Consider the following 21,913-nt stretch of genomic DNA (forward strand, 5'->3'; position numbering starts at 1 on the left):
GAGGGATTGGAGGTAATGGGACAGCACTGGGGACAGGGCTTGCACTGACAGAGGGACACGGGACAGGACAGAAGGACATGGGGACAGGAGAGAGGGACACGGGACAGGACAGAGGGACACAGGACAGCACAGGGGGCAGGGCTTGCCACAGAGCAGGGACAGAGGGACCTGGGGACAGGATCCCGCCGGGATCCCGGGAATTCTGCAGGCAGCCCCGGGCTAAACCTGCCGGGATTCTCCCGGCTCAGAGGAGCCGCATTCCCACGCCCACACCTCCCCATCCCCGATCCACAGGTAGGTGCCGCTCCCGGTGTGACCCGAGCGGGGAAAGCAGCGCCCGGAATAGCAGCAGAGGCTGAGGGAAGCAGGGAGAGAGAGAGAGAGAGAAGCGAGGCAGGAGTTCCAAAAAGCAAACTGTGATAAATGTCAGGCTAACACGCCTCGGCTGGGAAGGCACGGCTCTCCCCGAGGAGATGCTGCTGGCAGTGCCGTGCGAGAGGCGCTTTCTCCGGGGCTCTCGGCACAAACACGAGCGCCTTTTGCAGCCCCGACTGGGGCTCGGCCCTGCCCAGGCTCGGCAGAGGGAGGAACAGGCAGCGATTAGCGCTTCTGACATTTCCTGCACCCTCCGTGCCTTTGCTGCAGGTGGGGCTGGAGGGGAAATGCTCGCTGGGAAAGGTGTCCAGGCGCTGGCACAGCTGGAATCCCCGCTCCTAAGGTCGGAGGGCTGCTCCAACCTCAGCTCCTGCCCTTCCAAAAGATTCCAGGAGCGCGTTCTGCTGATAAAATCGCATAGAAATTCCCCCGTGGATCCCGGGAATTCCGATGGAGGAAGCTCAGGGTGAAAAGCTGGAGGCAGGAGGTGTGAGGAGCTCTACGTTCAGACATCAATTTAACAATTGTTATGGTGCTGCCCTTTTCCAGGAAAGGGTAAAGGAGATTTGTAGGAGCATTTAACAAAATCCTCCCCTTTTAAGGCAAAGCTAAATGGGGCCGTAAATATCCCGAGAATTCTGTCCTTATGGAAATCCTGCCTTTCCCACCTCCTCCGGCTGCAATTAAAGCCGAGCCTTAATCTGAGATTCCCAACCTGTGTTTGTTCAGGGAGATGGGAGCTCCCGGTGCTGCTTCCCCAAAAAATCGGGATCAGTTCCCAGGGAGATGAGCTTTGTCCTCCTGCAGGAGCTGAAATTCACCCGCGGCTCCTCCTCCTTCTTCCCGAGGCCTTGGGCTGGCAGGGTGGCAGTGCCAGGGTCACCGAGAGCAGCCTGGCCACCAGAGCAGGGATGGCACCCTCGTGGGCAGCCCTGGCAACCTCCAGGGTGGGCATCACAGCCTGAGCTCCTCCTCCTGAGAATTCCAGCAGCTTTCCAGGATGGAAATCCCTGAAATCCCAGCAGCTTCCAGGCTGGAGATCCCTGAAATCCCAGAAGGTTTCCAGATCCCTGAAATCCCAGCAGCTTTCCAGGCTGGAGATCCTGAAATCCCAGCAGCTTTCCTGGCTGGAGATCCCTGAAATCCCAGCACTTTTCCAGCTCCCTGAGGATCCCAGCACCTTTCCAGCTCCCTGAGGATCCCAGCACTTTTCCAGCTCCCTGAGGATCCCAGCACCTTTCCAGCTCCCTGAGGATCCCAGCACCTTTCCAGCTCCCTGAGGATCCCAGCACCTTTCCAGCTCCCTGAGGATCCCAGCACTTTTCCAGCTCCCTGAGGATCCCAGCACCTTTCCAGCTCTAGGGTGGGACAATCCCAGGGAAGGTGAGCAGGGAGCGGCTCCCCCTGGCCAGGACAGACCCCGAGGGGGAAGCAGAATTCCCGGGAGGAGGAGGAGGAGGAGCAGCCCTGACATTCCCCCAGCGGGGATTTCAGGGATGTTTTCAGCTCCCTCTCCAGCTGGGAATTGTTGGTTTGGGGCCAGCACTCCTGGACAATTCATTCCCTTTATCCTTTTCTCCCTTCCAGAGGAGGATCCCTCACTGCCAGGAGCTCTGCCCCACCTGGTGGGAAGCTGAGATTCCCCAGGATGGAGCAGCCTGGAATCGGGGTAAGCTGCTGAAAAAGCTGCTTTGAGTTCTCCTCCAAGTTTTGAACTTGAGGAAGGAGTCCAAACCCCCCGGACGTGGCAGAGGGAACATCTCCCGTTGAATTTTCCCGTTGCTATAGCGATTGATTAAATAAAATAAACACCCCCCGCCCTTCTTCTCCTGCACTTGTAAATTCCAAATCCTAATTGTACCGACAACAATCGAAATGTGGTTGGAACAGTGAGTCACACTCCCGATCCCGCGTTCATTTCCATCTAACAAGGCAATTACTGCAGCCCTGTTAATTCCCGATCATTTGATTAACAAAAAACGTGCCGCGGAGCTTGAGCACCTCTGCTAGTCCTAGCTCCGCCCCTTCTCATTAGCATAAATTATGCAGATGTGGCACGGGGAGCTCCAGGTGTGCTGATGTCACCGTGCCGTGGAATCATCAGGAAAAGATTTCCTTTTCAATCCCCGTGGTCTTGTTGGTGTCCAAAAGTTTCTGTTTGTCCCCTCTGGAAGCTGCCAAGGAATTTGGGGCTGCTCACAAATGATGGCTGAGCCATCCCCCAGGATCCCAAAACCTGCCTCAGCCCTTCAGTGCAAAGCCAGGAGAACATTCCAGAATGCCAGCTGGGAAATGAAGCCTTTCCTCCCACCCCCAAAAAATCCACAACAAGCAGAACTTTGGGATGTGATTTCTCCCTTTCTTTGGGAATGGATCTGGGAATCATTCTGGCTGGATATGAACTGCAGATAAATGGTATTTCCTTTTCATTCCCAATTCCCAAACACCCCATCCATCCCTTGGAGGGCTGGACTTTGGGATTTACCCCTGGGAGCAGGGAACAGCAGCTGGAGCTGGGAGTGCCACGTGCTGAAGCTGTTTGCCCATGAATATAAATGACTTTTTTTTTTTTTTTTTGCCGTGGCAAATAAACAAATACATAAAGACAAGATTTTTATTTTGATTTTAAAAACAAAAATAAAAATCCCTGCTGCAGCCATCGTGCTTTTCATCGGTTTGGATGATGACTTGTAATTAATTAGCATCAAAAGGAGATTATCAACATGGCTAAAATTGCAGCACAAATGCAGCACTGCTGCTGCTTTATCTTCCTGGTAAGGTGGGGAAAAAAAGGAAATTATCCTGGTTTTATTTCATTTTTTTAACTCTGCAGAGATTGGAGTGTCAGAACCCCTTGGCAGCACAGCCTCAAAATGCACACACACACAAAAAAAAAAAGAGAAATAATCACTAATTACAGAGGTGTGGGAATCAGATCCCATAATAAAATCAAATAAAATAAATCAACATCAACACAAAGCACATTCCCATTCCTTGGGGGCATCCAGCAGATCCTGGAAAGCTGCTGGGATCCTCAGGAGCTGGAAAACTGCTGGGATTTCAGAGAGCTGGAAAACTGCTGGGATTTCAGAGAGCTGGAAAACTGCTGGGATTTCAGGGATCTCCAGCCTGGAAACTGTTGGAATTCTCAGCCTAAAAATGTTCTGGGTTCCTCAGGAAGCAGCAGGATTCCAGAAGTTTCCAGCTGAAGCCCCTCGGTGTTCCAGGCATAGGAAATCCTTGGAATATCCAGAGCTCCTTATCCAGCCCAGAGCTCTTCCCAAACCTCCAAGTTCTGCCTTAATTGAACGGGGATTAATTAAGGCAAGGCCAAGTCCCACGAACTCAGCCCATGCTCAGCCCCGCTCGGCCGCCATTAGCTCTCATTTGCATATTCATGAGGGCTCATGAATGTTGAAGCAGGCGGAGAGGAGCCAAGGTGTGTTCACAGCCCCGGTAAGGGCTGGCTTGGTGGGACAAAACTGCCTTAATTAGGGCTGGTTTGTGGGACAGATCGGCCTTAATTAGGGCTGGTTTTGGAGGACAAATCGGCCTTAATTAGGGCTGGTTTGGTGGGATTAATCGGCCTTAATTAGGGTTGGCTTTGTGGGATAAATCCAGAATTCCGGGGTGCCCCGTCCAGCGCTGGGGGAAACTGAGGCAGCCTCAGTTAAATTAAATTCCCTGCTAGGAGGAGAAATGCTGATGATTTATCTCGCTAATAAAGTGCTAAATAAATGTTATTTAATAACGTTTTCAGCCTAGCTAAAGCAGGACAGCCATTCATGGGCTGGACAATCGAAGTTCCTTTTCTGCTTTGCTGGATGTTTTCCCCTCTGCAGAACATAAATCCCATTTTGTGTGAAGTCTGCCACTTCTTTCAATCTCTGGTACGCTTTTTATTGATTTTATTTTTTTTTAATTTTTTATTTTTTCCTCGTGCAGAAGCAAGAATTGAATATAAACTCTCCCGGAGCAGGCAGCTGGGAGGAGAAAATGGGGATCAGCATCTTTCAAAGGTAAAGGTGGCAGCACAGAGGGGGGGACTCGCCTGGCTCAGCAGCTCCAGCAGGGCCAGCACAGCACAAACCTGGTGGCCCAGAGGCTGCCAGAGCTGCGGGCGAGGCCGAGAGTCGGAGGGTGGAGCCGGGCTTTGCCTCCCTCGGGGCTTTTTTTTGTCAGAGAACAGCTCTGAGCTCTCTCCCAGCTCAGAAATGTTGGGGGGTTCTGCAGGACAGCAGAGCTTCACACCCCAAAATCACCCGGAGTTGTTTCCCTGCTTGAAACGTGCTTGAAACTCCAGGTAATTCGGGGCTCATTAGATAATTACCTGGAGTGTTTCACCATGCATTAATTGCTGCTGGATTGAAACATTCCCAGGAATTGCCAGGCTGTGATGGAGAAGGAATCCCAGCCTCAATAGTGGGATGTTGGCACTCAAAGTATCGATCACAAGCTGAAAAAGATCTCCAAGGTACTCAGGGCATTCTGTCATCCCATAATTTTGTGGATGAGTCCTTAAACCTCGAGCCTTGTCAAGAACTTCTGAATGCCTGGAGACAAATTCCCCTCTTCCAGAGCGATGAATCCTGCCTGGCCCAGCCTCAGCCTTCCTCCACCTGCTCTCCTCCTCCCTGAGCTCTGCCAGAGCCACAATCCCAAGGGATTCTCCTCGAGATTTTCTCCTGATGGAGAACAATCCAGAGGTGCTGCTCCTGCAGAGGTTTAAAAATAATTCCCAGGCAGCTCTGCCGGGTTTGAGGGGCCTTAAAAGGCTGAGCTTGGAGGAGCCTGGTGCACACAGAGCGAATCTGTGGCCGGGAATTCTCCTTCCCAGCCCTTTTATAGAATCGGGGAGGTATTAATCAGGAGTGGAGGTCTGCAAATATTTGCCTGTTTCCATAGCGATGGGGAGCCCACACACACACACACAAGAAATACCTTTTCCCACATGCGTTATCATCGCTGCCTAATCATATAATCAGCCAGGCACGGCTCAGGCGGGGCCAGCAGCAGAATAAACACCGTTAATTAACAGATTGATCAACTCCTGCAGGAGGAGGAGGTGGCAAAGGAGGAAGGGAGAGCTTCGGAGCAGGGTTGGGCCTTGCTGGGAAACTTGGCAAACTCTTGATTAGCTCCCCAAATCCTCTCCTCCTTCTGCCCAAAATAAACCCAGTGACAAGTGCTCAAACCCACCAAACACACATTGGAGTACAAATAGAAAGCCACGGCGGGGAAGTGTCACTGGGAGGGAGGAGAAGTGACACTCCCGGCACCGCTCGTCACACGCGCCGGGATCGGGATCCTCTGGGGAGCCTGGCACCTCCAGCCTGCTCCCTGCCCGGAACCAAAAGGGTTAAATCGGGTGCTGTGCATCCCAAACCACAACTGTGGGATTCAGGCAGCAAAGTGGGAAGAGTTCCTTTGGTTCCCAAGGGCCCAGAGGATGGAGCCTTGAGTTTCAAGGGGTGAAAGCACCTCTGGCTCCTGGGGGTGAAGAGGAGCCACGCCCAGGGATGGCCCAAAGCTGGGAGGGGACCCAGAGCAGGGCAGGCTCACCCTCCACTGGCCCAGGATGCTCCAAGCTTGACCTGGGACTCTCAGGGATTGTTATTCCCACTGAGGTTTGCTATTCCCACTGAGGTTTGTTATTCCCACTGGGAATTCCATGATTTAGGGGCTGCAATTGGGAAGAGACCCAGAGCAGGGCAGGGTCACCCTCCACTGGCCCAGGATGCTCCAAGCCTGGTCTGGGACTCTCAGGAATTGTTATTCCCACTGAGGTTTGTTATTCCCAGTGGGAATTCCATGATTTGGGAGCTGCTGCACTGCCAGGCTGACCGACCCTGCCCTCTCCAGGACCCCCCCCGGTGGGATGCAGGGCAGATGCCGGGGTGAGCCCGGGTGTCCCCAGCCTCGGTGGCGCTCCGGGTGTCCCCGGGCCGCCCTCCCGAGCGGGTGCCGCCCCTGCCGGGGGCGCTGCCGGGGCTGGGCCGCGCCCGTCCCCGCTGACATCTGAGTAATGCGCGTTGGGGCGGCGTGACGAGCTCATTATGGAGCGATAATTGCGAGGCAATCTCCTGGTAAACACTGGGTTAAAGCCCCTGGAAGATGCTTGTTCCTCTCGTTATTAATTAGCACGTGTCCACTCCGCCAGATCCAGAGCCCAAACTTCATTTGTTATGTTCAGCCAAATGCATGAGTAGCTTTGGAGTAATTATTTTCCAACATCATCTAATACCTCTCTGCACATCAATTAAAAATCCTCTTAACAAGGAACTGCATTTTGTTGGAGATCAAATGCCTCGTCCAAAGCTGTATCAATCATGTACCGCTAATTAGTGGGTCTGCTTTATATCATTTGTTTTACTTTATTATTCTATTATACACTTCCTAATGAAACCAATTGAACAATTTGGAAATCTTTGTTCAATTAATTGAAGGCTTAAAGGCCAGCTCGCCTTTAAAAAGCGCGGATGAGGAGGGAAATCAGATCCCCAGATTTGATTTATTTTATATCTCGCTCCGTGGTTTTTGGAGGAGCAGAATCCAAGGAAGGTTCCCCAAGCTCTGCTCATCCCCAACAGGTCCAGCAGCTGGAGCTGAGAACTTCCAGGCCATCCTGCAGCTCTGGTTTTCCACAAGGAGAGGCCCAGGCAGGATTAGAGGCACAAACAATCCCATAAAATAAAAGTGCTGCTAGAGAGGCTGAAGGATGGCATAAAGGAGATAAAAAAATGAATCCAAGACTGATGGCACCTGGATTGTGTCACCCTCCAGGAGCAGGACAGGGCCAAACCTTCAATCCTGAAAGAAGGGAATGGAGCTGGAGAATCCTCAGGGGGGTGGGAAGGGGCTCAGGGGGAACCCCAATCCTGCTCAGAGAGGAGCTCAGGGGTGGCTGCTGAGGAGCTGGAGGTGCCCAGGGAGGTTCGAGGTGCCCGGCGTTGCTGGCACATGTCAGGCTGGCACACGGTGCCCCCGGTGGAGGAGCAGGAATGGAGAGCAGGCACCGTGAAGGTTCCTCAGCTAAATCGAACTGACAAATCAGCAGATGCTGAGGGGCTCGCAGCAAATGGACTGTGTTGCCTTCTTCATATGGAGAAGGAGGGTAAAAATAAGAACGACTTTCACATGCCGTCAGCTTGCTGGGGAGAAAGCGAGGGATATTCTAGAAGCACTGGAGCAGAGGGAAGTCACATTTAGACCTCTCGAAATCTGGGGCTCGCTGCTTGTCAGTACTAGAATAAAAAAAAAAACCAACAAAATCTATTCCTGGTGTTTAAAGGCACAGGGCTGGCAGCAGTTCTGCCTTCCCTGCCAGCAATCGCAGCACTCAGGCTGGATGTTTATTGTGCACGCAGCTCCAGCTGCTCCAGATGTGCTGGGAGCGCAGCCCCGAGAGCGCCGCTGGACACGGGTGGTCCCTTTGATGTCCACGCCCAGGTAGGAAGGGCTTGGAGCGGGGACATTTGGGAGCGATTAGGACTCCTGGCAGGCGGGGGAAGCTGCATCCTTTTGGGATTAGGCAGGTTTCCTGTTTGGAGAGTTGTGGCCAGGCAGAGCAGCTCCGGTTCCCATCCAGAACGAGAACAAAAACAGACACAAAACCCCTCGGTGTCAGAGCAGGGGGGGAGGCTCAGCCACTTCCCAGCTTCAAAAACCTCCCCGGGAAACAAAAAAAAAGGAAAAAAAAGAGTGGAAAACCATCCCACCTCGGTGCTGAGGGTGTCACTCAGCCCTCACCACGCTAAAACCCCGTTTAAAACAGGGCTTAAGTAGGCCAGGAGTGCGGGAACCTCGTGCTGCCAGCGCGGGGATGTTTCAGCTCCAGCGAGCGCTGAGATCGCGCTCGACACGGCCCAGCCCTGCTGGCACCGAGCCCTGAGCCGGGCTTAGCGAGGGATCCGGCCGGGTCTAACAGCCCGAGTGTGCCCTGAGCCGGGTTTAGCGAGGGATCCAGCCGGGTCTAACAGCCCGAGTGTGCCCTGAGCCGGGTTTAGCGAGGCGGGCTGGCTCCAGTCAGCCCCAGCAGCCCGGCCGTGCCCGGCTCTAGCCCAGCTCAGCCGGGGCCGCTCCCACCCTGCTCGGGGCGCCCTCAGCACATCCCGGGCAGGAAGGACAATCAGCCTCTGTTCCCTCGCCTTTCCCCGCAGCTCTGGGAATTTAGGATGAATTTAGAATTGAGCAAAGTGTAAAGGGAGAATATTGTAGGTCCCGTGATTGAATTTCTTGCTCCAAAGCGGAGACAGATGCGGGAGAGAGCTGGAGAGGCAGCGAGGACATTGTTCAGCCCTCTGCTCCTCTGGAGAGCCAATTATTCCCTGGGAGCCCTTTAGTTTCAGGAGTTGCAGGGATAAAAGTGGGAGCCTTTCATCTGGAGCACTCAAGTGCCAGTCCTCCAGCAGAGCAGAGCTGCGTGGAGTGGGCTGGCTTCTCCTCCTGCTCAATGCAGCATTCTGGAATGGCTTTATTAAACACTGCTGAATGGAGAATTGAAATTTGCTGCATTGACAGCTGATTAATTTTTTGTTCTTTTAAACAAGAAGGAAAAAATTCACTCGTAAGCAGAAATAGAAATTGAACCTTTGAAGGGAAACTCCAAGGAAAAAGACAAGGCTTGCTGTTGTCCCTGACTCTGGGGCTCCATTCTTAATTCGGAATTAAGGGGGTATTTCCTTTTAGCTACCAAATAAATTCCAGATTTCATTCCACGAATCAGGAAGTTGCAGGTGTCCTGGCCAGTGAAACCCTCACAGCTGGGGCCAAGGAGATCCTGAACATCTGGAATTCCCCAATTCCCAGAGAGTGTCCAGTGCTGATCTGGAACTGGGCCCCAGCCCCTGGCACATCCATACCCATCCATGGGGATCCAAACTCATCTGTACCCATCCATGCCCATCCATGGAGATACAAACCCATCCATGCCCATCCATGGAGATACAAACCCATCCATGCCCATCCATGGAGATACAAATCCATCCATGCCCATCCATGGAGATACAAATCCATCCATGCTCATCCATGGAGATACAAATCCATCCATGTCCATCCATGGAGATACAAACCCATCCATCCATCCATGTCCATCCATACTCATCCATGTCCATCCATCCATCCATGCCCCTCCATGTCCATCCATACCCATCCATCCATCCATCCATCCATCCATCCATCCATCCATCCATCCATCCATCCATCCATCCATCCATCCATCATCCATCCATCCATCCATCCATCCATCCATCATCCATCCATCCATCCATCCATCCATCCATGGATCCATCCATCCATCCATCCATCCATCCATCCATCCATCATCCATCCATCCATCCATCCATCCATCATGGATCCATCATCCCATCCATCCATCCATCCATCCATCCATCCATCCCTCCATCCATCCATCCCATCCCAGGGAAGCAGGGTTAGGCCTGGATTGGGGTTGGATTTAGGTCACAGACTGTCCCCTCCCGGGTTGGTGGCCCTGTCAGGGCTTCTGAGGGTTCTGGGACACCTTTCTCCAGCCCAGCCTGCTCCAGAACACCCCAAGTGCTCCCATCCTATAAAAATTCCACAGCTCTGGAAAAAGGGGGATCCTGCAGCACCTTCCAGCTCTCTGGACTCGGGAATCCCAGGGATTAGAGGCTTTAGCTGTAAGCCCAGCTCAGGCTGCTCTGCAGCCCTTCAAACTCCTAATTTCCCAAAATCTCCCTATTACCAAGATCTTCCAGCAACCAGGAGATTTCCCCAGACTCTTAATCCCACATTTCATCCTTTCCTGGGCTTTTTTTAGAGGCTGAGCAATGTAATCCTAATTTAATCCTGACTGGGAGCTGCTGAGGGAGGCACAGGGACAGTGGGAAGGGCTGCAGGAAAGGGGATCCCAGAAATTCCCGGTGCTGTTCCCACCTTGGACTTAGTTAAGCTGGGCTTTAGGTGGTGCTGCAGGGCTCAGCCTCTGGGTTTGGGAGGTAAATGGGAACACTGATAGGAAATGTTCAGGGAGGAAAGGAGAGGTCTCAGCCTCCAACCCAGTTCCTGGAGCTGGGATTTAGGGACTTTGTTAGGGATTAGTGGGATGGATCACCTCGCTTCCCCCAAGCTCCACCAGGGCTGTGATTTGTGCCTGCTAAGCCGCTCTAATGACGAGCAATCCTTTTTATTAACGGGCCTAAAAATAGCAGCTGCAGCCAGCCCTTACAGAAAGCAGCCAGGGCCATGTGCCAGCCCGCTGGGACACACAGACACAGACAGACAGACAGCCTCGGGGGAGCAGGGAGGGCTCAGCTGCTCTCTGCGGGCTGCACATCCCAGCAGCACCGGGGTTTCACCCTCAGCTGTCCCTCTGGGTGTCACCGGGTGAGTTTTAGGGGGACACAGCTCAGCCTGGGGGGTGCAGGCAGCTCTGATCCCTTTGGGTGCCCCTGGAGCTCCAGCTGTGCCTTCTGCAACAACAAACCAGGGGGATGAACCCAACGAGGGAATTCTGTCCTTCCAAAGAGAAACCTGGCAGAGCTTCACTCCCTCCCAGCTCAGGGCAATCCTTCCCCAGCCAGCTCTGAGCCCAAAATGCTCCAAGTCCCCAACAGCCAAACCTTTCCCAGCTTCCCCCCGAGTCTCTGCCGCTCTCTGGGACTGGCAGGGCCGAGTGAGCGGCGCAATCATGGGAAAAGGAATCGCTGCCTTCTCCAAGCTGTCGAGTGCGTTTTGCTGGATGATTAATTGGCAGAGCTCTGGCCAAGCCCTGGGTCCTGCTAAAGGCCATGCCCTTGACTTGCACCTGCCACTGATTGCAGAAAATGGATGGATTCACTTCTCCCTTTCTCTGGGTTGTTTTTTGGTGCAGCTGTTAAACTGCTGGAAGGAAAATCTTATTTATCTCCACCAGAAACTTGAACTTCTTCTCTCATCTCAGGAGGCTGAAATGAATGGAATTCTCTGACTTATGGATGCAATGGTTTAGGATCTTGAGGAAAGCCCTGATAGCTGGACATGATTTTTGTTCCTTTTCTAGGATGTTGTCGTGGTTGGAGTGGGATCTGCAGGAGAACACGGGGGAAACCCCAGAACAAATTGTGATTTTTGCCTGTTGGAGCCGGTGGAGGAGTGAAGGAAAAGAGGTTTTTTCCCTTTGCTGTTGAATTTTGTGACAGAAAGACCAAGGCAAAAGGGGTTGGTCATTCCAGGTTATTTGGTGGCACTAATGGGGTGGTGACAAGGAGGGAAATCCCTCAGAGCTCCTTAAAGAATCCTGGCTGGAATGGTCTGGGATGGTTGGAGGTGACACAAGCCGGGAGGAGGAGGAGGAGGAGGAGGGTCAGGAGATGTCCTGCAGCTCCCGCCCTCCCGGGGGAAGGACGGCTCTGCCTCCCGGATTAGCGAGGGGACAGCCCAGGGGACAGGCGGGATCCTCCCTCTCCAACTCTCTCCACACCTCTGGAAGTGGCTCGGGGGCTCCTTTGGAGATGCTGCGAGTTACTCCTGGGAGTAAGGAGAGAGTAAGCAACATCTGCTCGCCTCCATCCAGGTGTTTTATGGCCCTGCCATGAATCGGAGGGGACATTATGTCACCGGGGAAAGTCGCTTCAAGTGCCACTTATCTGCCGGGCTGTCATTAATCAGCTCCCTTTCAGCGGTGACACCTTGGAATGTTTTCCTTTGGAAATCTCTTCCCTCCTCTCAAACAGCGGTCAGTGGGGGTTGGGAGGGGTTTTAGGGATTGTCCCTGTCACTTCCCTGTCCCCATCCCCTCCCTCGGGTAGTTCCAGCCCAGCAAAACTAATGGAGAATTGAGAAATGAACAAATTGAGTGTGACAGCAAAAAAAAAAACCCGACCAAATCTGGATTTGCTTCCTGGGATTGCCACGAAGTCAAGGATCTTATTAAGTTGGAGAGAAAATTCCATTTTCTGGGCCCTTTGGAAACTCCTAATGAAGGCCCTCATTTATATGCCTTTGATAAATGGCTGTAACCAGATTAGGCAGATAAAATAACCACTCTATTAATTACCATGATGATTATTTAATAGAAAATGGGATTCAGGCCTGGGAGCAGGGAGGCTCAGCCATGCATTATATGGATGGGCTGGTTTATCTTGGGGAGGAAGATAAGTGTCCAGCTCTTCTGCACTCCAAAGAATATCTTCATTACCTGGGCAAGATTTATAAGTATAATTGAGTGGAATTTTTGAAAACTCTTTGCTTTCTTTGGTGGACAAGGCAAGGCTGCTGCTTTAATTAAGCTGGGAAAATGAAGTTATCGAGCAGGGACCCATTTGTGAGGAAATTATTGCAAAGTTTGGGAGCTTGAAGAGCCCCAACGTGGTTTTAGGGCTGTCTGGTGGAAATTAAATCAAATTTGGGAGGTCAGAGAGCCCAGGGAGTGCTGAGGGTAAATCTCAGATGGTTCTGGGGCAGACCTGGAGGTGTCCAGGGCAGGGCTGAGCCTGGAGAAAAGGAGCTCAGGGACCTCCTGGAGGTGTCCAGGGCAGGGCTGAGGGAGCTGTCCCATGTCCCCTGTCCCGTGTCCCTCCCTGGCTGCCAGTGACAAAGGGGATGAAAGATAAATGGTGCCATCTGTGCCCGCACATGGCACGGTGACAGGGGAGGCGAAATGCTAAGTAGAGCACGAGACGTGGCTGGCAGAGTCACCTAGGCAGAAAATGAAGCTCCCCGCAGGGCCCCGGAGCTGCCACTGTCACCGCGCCACCCCCCGGGAGCCACCGCGGCCACGCCCGGGCTGTCCCGTGTCCCACTGTCTGTCTGTGCCGTGTCCCGCTGTCTGTGCCGTGTCCCCTCCCTCTCCCCCGGCTCTGTCCCCGCCTCCCGCGCCGCCGGACCTGTTGTCACCTCTGTCCCGTGTCACATCTCCCTTTGGCACCCGCGGTGTCCCTCACACTCAGGCCAGCTCTGTCACCTCCCCTGGCATCTGGCAGCTCACCATGGGCACCGTGCCACCCCAGAGAGGGCAGTGCCCGGGCACAGAGACCAGTCTCTGTGCCACCAGGACCTGGTGGGATTGGGGACATCCAGGGTGTCTCTGTGTCACCAGAACTGGTGGGGTTGGGGACATCCAGGGTCTCCTCATCCCCCAGGACCTGGTGGGTTTTTTGAGGTGGGAATAAAACCAAATCCAGGTGTTTTCCAACCGTTTCCAAGGCAGCTCTGAAATGACAAAAGGCAGGAGCGTTCCATTGGTGGAGGCTGGAAGAAAAGGCAGGTAATTAGGAAATTGGGAGTCGATTAATTTCCCAAATTTACTCAGGCACGAAGCTCTGAGCTCGGGTGATATTTGCTTACCTCGTCGTTATGCAAAAATGTATTAGCTAATTATTTTGACTAATGCAATTAAGATATGCATATTGAGCAGAATCTCCACAATGGAAACGTTCCAGTCAGCACTTGCTGGGCTGCACTCGTGGGCAGCCGAGAGAGAAGAGGCAAACGGGGATCTCTGCTCCTGCTCTGGGTGCTGTGCCAGCCTTGCTGGGCACCTTTGGGCCTTTTTGGAGGGAATTATGGGATGGTTTGGGCTGGTTCTGGGTTCTGGTTCTGCTTTTCCTGGCTCTTGATTTCACCTGGCAGCACCCCCAGCTCAGCCCCGTGCCCCTTTTCCCTGGCTGGCACTGCCACCCCTGCTGGGGGGTGACCCAGGAGGGCTGGCCATGCTCCTCTCCTCCCCAGGGATGGCATGAGGAGCAGGAGATGCTTTTCTTTCCCTCTCCCAACACTCCAGATGTGGCCTCTGGTTCTCTGGCCCAACAAGGAGCAGCTGGCACTGTTTGGGTGGCACCTCCAGCTCTGCCCAGTGCTTCCAGAGGAGCCAGGTTGGTTCTTTCCTCCCCAGCCGTGTGGGCTGGCAAATGGCTCCTGCTGTGTTTGGTTGCCCTTTCAAATATTTCTCCGAGAGTGGGATGTACCATCTGCTGCCAATCTGGCTGTGTCTGCAACAGCTCCGCTCCCAGCGCCGTGCCCATGGGCACCTGGCACCCACAGCAGCCAGCAGGGCCGGCCTGGGCACCCAGCAGGGCCAGCAGGGCCAGCAGGGCCAGCTTGGGCACCCAGCAGAGCCAGCAGGGCCAGCCTGGGCACCCAGCTGTCACCCAGCCCTGGCAGTGACCTTGGCACCCAGCTGTCACCCAGCCCTGGCAGTGACCTTGGCACCCAGCTGTCACCCAGCCCTGGCAGTGACCTTGGCACCCAGCTGTCACCCAGCCCTGGCAGTGACCCCACAGCACGTCCCCTCCATGCCCTGGGTGCCAGCCTGGCTGAGCAGGTGCCATCCTGCCCTGGAGCTGGCTGATCCGTGGCTCCCTTCTGGCCCTTTCCATGGTGCCAGCCCTGCAGGAGCAGGTGGCACTGCCACCCCTGGGTGCTGCAGTGCCCTCCTGGCATGCCCTCCATCCTCACCGGGCACAGGCAGAGCCAGCAGTTATTTCCAGCCCCACCACCACATTTGGAGCTCTTTCCTTGCCTGAATTCAGGGAAGTTTTCCCCTAAATCCCAGCCCCAAATCTGCTCCTTAGCAGAGCCAAACCCAACAGGGTGAACTCTGCTTCCTCTCCTCGGTGTGGCACCAAAATCCCTCCGGGTTTCGGGCTGAGCTTTCCTCCAGGAGTTCTCCTGTCAATGGTTCCAGTTCTCCTGTCAATGTTCAGGTGAAATTTGGGTGCTCTTCTCATTGTTCAGGTGAAATTTGGGTTCTCTTGAGAACATTCAGGTGCAGTTCCAGCTCTCTTATCAATGTTTCAGCTCTCTTATCAATGTTCCAGTTCTCTTATCAATGTTCAGGTGAAATTTGGGTTCTCTTGTCAATGTTCCAGTTCTCCTGTCAATGTTCCAGTTCTCCTGTCATTGTTTCAGTTCTCCTGTCAATGTTCCAGTTCTCTTGTGAACCTTCAGGTGCAGTTCCAGGGTCGGGAACACACTCGGAAGAGTTGGAGGGATCAGGGATGGATTTGCAGGTGGGATTTCCTCACCAGCAGCTCCAAAACTCGCAGCACAAAGAGCAGGAGCTGTCAGCCTCTCCTTGGCTGGATTTTCATCCTGGCTGGATGGAGGGAAGTTTTGGTGCTCTAAAATTCCAGGAGCAAGGTGAAGCCGCTGGTGAGATCCCAGCTGCTGCTCAGGGTCGCCCCTCCACAGGCAGTGATTTTATCTCCCCCTCGCAGCGCTTGACTTTTATTCCTTATTATTATTTCCCAGACGCTTAACAAGTGCGATGGGAAGAGCTTTGGGGGCAGATTATTCCGGAATGTAAATCCCATTAGGCTGTGGCACACATCTGACAGCGAGATCTGGCAGCCCGTCTCACCCCGCTCCTCCTGCAGGGAGCTCTGCTCCCCGGGAAGCTGCAGTGAAACTTAATCGGGAATTACACCCTCTAAATACCCGCGGAGGAGAGAGAGAGTGGACTTTTCAAACCCAAAGCCTTTAATCTTCTTAGGTAATGAGGGGAAAAGCGGCGGAGATGGTGCCGCGACTCTCCGAGGGGGAGCGGCAGCTGCAGGAAAACTCCGGCTGCTTCTCCCTCTCTCCACTTCATTACCGTCCCCAAATATTTGTGGCAGCCCCGAACAGCCTGGGGAAAGGCAAAAGCAGCTCCCAGCAGTGGCAGAGATGGCCTTTCCCTTCCTTTTCCCTTAATTAATTCCAGGAGGATGGAGGGAGCGAGGAGAGCTCGCACCGGGCCGGGGCAGCAGCTGCGTCCCGGGAAGGCCCCGGGGGTGCCGGGGACGCTCCGGGCTCGGGAGCCGGGGAGGAGCTCCGGGAGCTCGGGGAGGGACCCTGCTGGCAGAGCTGCTCCAGGATTGCAACCTGGGCACGGCAGGATGGGGCTCGGGGGGCCCTGGGCCCCCAATTCCACTGTGGGGGTCCTGCCTTCCATCGGTGACAAATTAACTGGGATGAATGAATAATTACTGGGGTCATCATTGCACGGTGGCAGCAGGGTCACACTCATGGAGCCAGGGGGGACAGCAGGGTCACACACATGGAGCCAGGAGGGACAGCAGGGTCACACACGTGGAGCCAGGGAGCAGTGTCACAGGTGACAGCAGGGTCACACACATGGAGCCAGGAGGGACAGCAGGGTCACACACAGCCTGTGGGACACTCATGGAGCCAGGAGGGTGACAGCAGTGTCACACACATGGAGCCCAGAGTGTGACAGCAGTGTCACACACATGGAGCCCAGAGTGTGACAGCAGTGTCACACACATGGAGCCCAGAGGGTGACAGCAGGGTCACACACATGGAGCCAGGTGGGACAGCAGTGTCACACACATGGAGCCCAGTGTCACGGGTGACAGCAGTGTCACACACATGGAGCCAGGTGGGACAGCAGTGTCACACACATGGAGCCAGGGAGCAGTGTCACAGGTGACAGCAGTGTCACACACATGGAGCCAGGAGGGTGACAGCAGTGTCACACACATGGAGCCCAGAGTGTGACAGCAGTGTCACACCCATGGAGCCAGGGGGGTGACAGCAGGGTCACACACATGGAGCCAGGGAGCAGTGTCACAGGTGGCAGCAGTGTCACACACAGGGAGCCAGGAGGGTGACAGCAGTGTCACACACATGGAGCCAGGGAGCAGTGTCACAGGTGACAGCAGTGTCACACACACATGGAGCCAGGGAGCAGTGTCACGGGTGACAGCAGTGTCACACACATGGAGCCAGGGAGCAGGGTGACAGCAGTGTCACACCCATGGAGCCAGGAGGGTGACAGCAGTGTCACACACAGTGTGTGGGGCAGGATTGCAGCGTGTCCGTCTGTCCTGCAGGAGGCTGGCGCCCAGGACAGATGTCCCTCGGGAGGTGACCTCACCCTGGGACCCTCCCAGTGACCCCAGCCTGGGGTCCCCAGAGAGGGCGAGGCCGTTGGAGGTCGGGGTTTGCAGCCCCGCCCTCATTAGGGCTCCCACTGCAATTTTGCCTAATTAGTCTCCAATAATTAACGCTGCGAGCGCGGCGGAGGCGGAATGCGACGGAATGCCGGCGAGGAAGCCCCATGGAAGCCATCAGTCTTTGGGTAGTAATGATGATGTTCTTTTTTATTATTAAAGATCCCATTAGAAAGAATTGATGCTTTTCCCCCTTTGCCAGGGAAATCATCAGCATTCCGCTGGCTGCTCCCGGATTTTGGTAATGAGGCACAGTTAAAAAGAGATTTTGCCTGAATGGCTTTGGGGGAACATTACATCCAAATTACAGCCCCGGCGTTCATTTCCAGGGAAAATGCATTCCCAATAAATAACTCAAATCCACTTGGGCTGGGAAAACATTCCAGCCACGAGGAGGCAGGCAGAGAAGGAGCAGCTTCCGTTGGGAAATTGGAGAAAATTCCCAAAGGTGTTGGGAAATTGGAGGAAATTCCCAAAGCTGTTGGGAAATTGAAGCAAATTCCCAATGGGAAATTGGAGGAAATTCTCAATGGGAATTGGAGGAAATTCCCAAAGCCATTGGGAAATTGGAGGAAATTCTCAAAGGGAAATTAGAGGAAATTCCCAAAGCCACTGGGGAAATTGGAGGAAATTCCCAATAGGAATTGGAGGAAATTCCCAATGGGAATTGGAATAAATTCCCAAAGCCATTGGGGAAATTTGAAGAAATTCTCAATGGGAATTGAAGGAAATTCCCAAAGCCATTGGGGAAATTGGAGGAAATTCTCAATGGGAATTGGAGGAAATTCCCAAAGCCATTGGGAAATTGGAGGAAATTCCCAATGGGAAATTGGAATAAATTCCCAAAGCCATTGGGGAAATTGGAGGAAATTCTCAAAGGGAAATTAGAGGAAATTCCCAAAGCCACTGGGAAATTGGAGGAAATTCCCAATAGGAATTGGAGGAAATTCCCAAAGCCCCAGGGACATTGGAGGGAATTCCCAAGCCAGAAGCAGCTCCCTGTGCCGGGCTCCCGTTCCACAGCTGCCCCTGGAAGTGCCTTTAGTGGGAAGCCCTTACAAGAGGAAATCATTTGGAGATGCTGCCAGGCTGGGAAATTTTGGTTTCCGGAGTCATTTCATACAAATTTCACTCTCTGCTTGTTGGGAGGTGATGAATTCCAAGGGATCTTCCAAGCAATGCCTGCAAAAATCCCAGTGAATGCAGCGGGAAGGGAGCATTTCGCTCCCAGCCCGGGGTTTGGCAGGAGGGACGGAGCCTCTCCTCCTTTGGAGCCCCAATCCAACACGTGCCCTGCCTGGCCCTGGGTTAATTAAAGTGATGAGAGCGGCGATAGGCCTTTGGTCTGAGGCACAGAGGATGCACCGCCCTGGAATTTGGAACAAACATGAAAAATATAGCGAAAGGCATGGCTGGGAGTGATAAGGAATGCCAAGACTGTGTATTACATGGGATGAAAATAGAAAATATCCGGAAAAAAAACTGGGGAAGTGTGGTAGGAAGGGCTGGATTGGATTACAGGCTTTATGGATAATGCTCCTGCACCCAGCTCTGCCCGGGCTGAGGCAGGGAAAGGGGAATTTTCTCCTGGAGAGGGGCTCTGATTTGCATTTGTGAGCAGGCATTCATGTCTTTAATTGGGACTTGAATGCGTTTGAAAGGGGTGGAAATGCAAGTTCTGGGAAACAACTGCAGTGGGAATGGCGGTGACAATGGCAATGGGAATGGCAATGGGGAGTGACAACGGCAATGGCAGTGGCAATGGCGATGGCAATGGGGTGGCAATGGAAGGAGCCAAGCAGCAAAACTCCAGAGGGTTCTGGAAGGGGAGAGGAGGAAGGAGGAGATGCAAAGGGGCTGAGCTGGGCTGGGAATTGAAACTGGGAGGCTTTGTGCTGTTGTGGACATCCCTGTGGTGTCAGAAAGCTTCTACTTTTCCCTGTAGCTGCAGCAACAGCCTCAGGAGACCTCTCTTGGTTCCATCCGTCCGTCCGTCCGTCCATCCATCCATCCATCCATCCATCCATCCATCCATCCATCCATCCATCCATCCATCCATCCATCCATCCATCCATCCATCCATCCATCCATCCATCCATCCATCCATCCATCCATCTTCAGGTGGCATCTGGGGAGGGAATTGTTCCCTGGCACGGGGGGCACAGAGCAGCTGGGGCTGCCCCTGGATCCCTGGAAGTGCCCAAGGCCAGGCTGGATGGGGCTTGGAGCAGCCTGGGACACTGGTGGTGTCCCTGCCATGGGGAGGTGGCACTGCCATAGCAGAGCAGTCCCTGCCATGGGGAGGTGACAGTGCAGCTGTCTCTGTCCTGAGGAGGTGGCACAGCCCAGGACAGTGAAGCTGTCCCTGCCATGGCGGAGCTGTCCCTGCCCTCAGGAGCTGTCCCTGCCCTCAGGAGCTGTCCCTGCCCTCAGGAGCTGTCCCTGCCCTCACAGCGGAGCTGTCCCCTCACAGCGGCCCTGTCCCCTCACAGCGGCCCTGTCCCCTCACAGCAGCGCTGTCCCCTCACAGCGGCCCTGTCCCCTCACAGCGGCCCTGTCCCCTCACAGCAGCGCTGTCCCCTCACAGCAGCCCTGTCCCCTCACAGCGGCCCTGTCCCCTCACAGCAGCGCTGTCCCCTCACAGCGGCCCTGTCCCCTCACAGCAGCCCTGTCCCCTCACAGCAGCGCTGTCCCCTCACAGCAGCCCTGTCCCCTCACAGCAGCGCTGTCCCCTCACAGCAGGTCTGTCCCCTCACAGCGGGTCTGTCCCCTCACAGCGGCCCTGTCCCCTCACAGCGGCCCTGTCCCCTCACAGCAGCGCTGTCCCCTTACAGCGGCCCTGTCCCCTCACAGCAGCGCTGTCCCCTCACAGCAGCCCTGTCCCCTCACAGCGGCCCTGTCCCCTCACAGCGGCCCTGTCCCCTCACAGCAGCGCTGTCCCCTCACAGCGGCCCTGTCCCCTCACAGCAGCGCTGTCCCCTCACAGCGGGGCCGTTCCCGCCATTTTCCCGCCCTCGCGCGGGCCGCCAGGGGGCGCTGTTGCCCCGGCTTTCCCCTCACGGAGCGGCGGGAAGCGGAGCGGCCCCGGCGGCGCGGAGAGAGCTCGGAGCCACCGGCGGCTCGGCATGGAGGCGGATTCTGGAACCACCCGATGCCACACCTGCACCTGCCACGGCCCAGGTAATTCCAAACTGCCCTGGAACGCTTCCAGGGACGGGGCAGCAGCCGCTGCTGTGGGCGCGTTGTGCCGGGGCTCAGCCCCCTCACGGGCAGGCGCCGCCTCCCAATGTCCCGTCTAGGCCCGTCCGTCGAAGGGAAGCTTCTCCCATCGTCCAGGCATCCCGTGCCCTGTCCAAAGTCCCTGGGCAGCTCTCCCCGAGCCCCCCGGGGCACTGGAAGCTCTCACCGGGGAGCTGCCGCATTCCCCGTCCCGTGAGGGGAACATCGGCCCTCTGAGGCTGGAATGAAATCGATGACAGATGGCTTCAAAAAAACGAAAAAAGCAATTATCAAAGGGGAAGGGTTTGGAACATGGCCTTTGAAATCCAAATTTGTTTAGCATTTTTAGCAGCTGAAATAATTTTCGGAGCATCTGATGAGAGCTTTGAGTGCTTCCTTCCCTCCTCTCCCTCGCCAAGCCATCCGTTCGAAGGCTGCCGCTGGCACAGCGAGTTCCCTGCTTTGTTGCCATTGGAATTTCTCATTGGGGAATGCTGGAATGAGGGGTGAAAACCGTGATGTGTCCTTTAGAAATCCTCCGTGCCTTTGCAGAGGATGGAAGAACGGTACTTTGAGATTCTTCAAACATAACTACGTGAGAATGGCTCTCATTACAGCTCCCCTTCCTTCCTCACTCTATCCTGATCTCCACCAGCAAGATGGGGATTAATCCTTCCCCTTGTCCCTTAGCCATAGCAAGTACCAGATCCCTGGAAAAATTAATGAGGGGTGAAGGAAGCACCTTTGTGTCACGGGCAGCTGTCCTGATGTTTTGAAACTGCTGCAGGCAGCTCCCACCAAAGCAGATCCACGGAGAGGTTTTCCAGCCTCCCCACATAACAGGGAGAGTTTCCCTGCTCCACCTCGGGCCCAGGGCCAGCTGGGCCCAGCTCCCCCCTCCGGAGAGGCTGCACATCCCATGGGATGAGTCTCGGAAAAGAGGATAACAAGGCCCTGCAGGAGATTAAAGTTGGCTCCTTCTGGTGTGAATCTGGAGGACAAACACCCTCTAATCCCGCTCCAAAGGGAGATCCAAGGCCTTACAGTCTCTTAAGCCGCCTGGGTTTGGGCTCAGCCGGGAGCTGCCCTCGGGCTGTGCAGCTCCTTTCTGCTGCCAGGCTGGGCACAGGGGGGCTCGGTGCCAGCCAGGGGGGGCTCCACACCCCCAAATCCGGGTTCTGGTCAGCGGGGTGGCAGCGAGGCCGTGTGCTTGATTTGGGTAAGGATCTGTCGGTTGTGGGGATCTCCAAACCAGAGCTGTGCTTAGAGCCCAGCGTCATCCCGAGAAAAACTTACACAGTGTTGGAGCAGCTTCTGAGACTGAGACTTGTTTGGTTTTTTCATACAACTCTGATGGAGGCAAATCCCGGGGTTTCCTAGGATGGAGCTGTGAAATAAAGCTGGTT

At 54.5% G+C, this 21,913-nt stretch overlaps 1 protein-coding gene across 1 annotated transcript in view; it reads left to right on the forward strand.

Annotated features, from left to right (window-relative positions):
* The window catches only part of LOC127061099 (uncharacterized), a 34,128-nt gene that overhangs the window by 8,788 nt on the left and 3,427 nt on the right, over positions 1-21,913 (forward strand). The window contains exon 6 of the mRNA XM_050987379.1: positions 20,256-20,468. Coding sequence (XP_050843336.1) covers positions 20,256-20,468 — 213 coding nt within the window. The remainder of the gene's footprint in view (positions 1-20,255; positions 20,469-21,913) is intronic.

The sequence above is a fragment of the Serinus canaria genome, chromosome Z (assembly GCF_022539315.1).
Source record: "Serinus canaria isolate serCan28SL12 chromosome Z, serCan2020, whole genome shotgun sequence".
NCBI classification, from domain to species: domain Eukaryota; kingdom Metazoa; phylum Chordata; class Aves; order Passeriformes; family Fringillidae; genus Serinus; species Serinus canaria.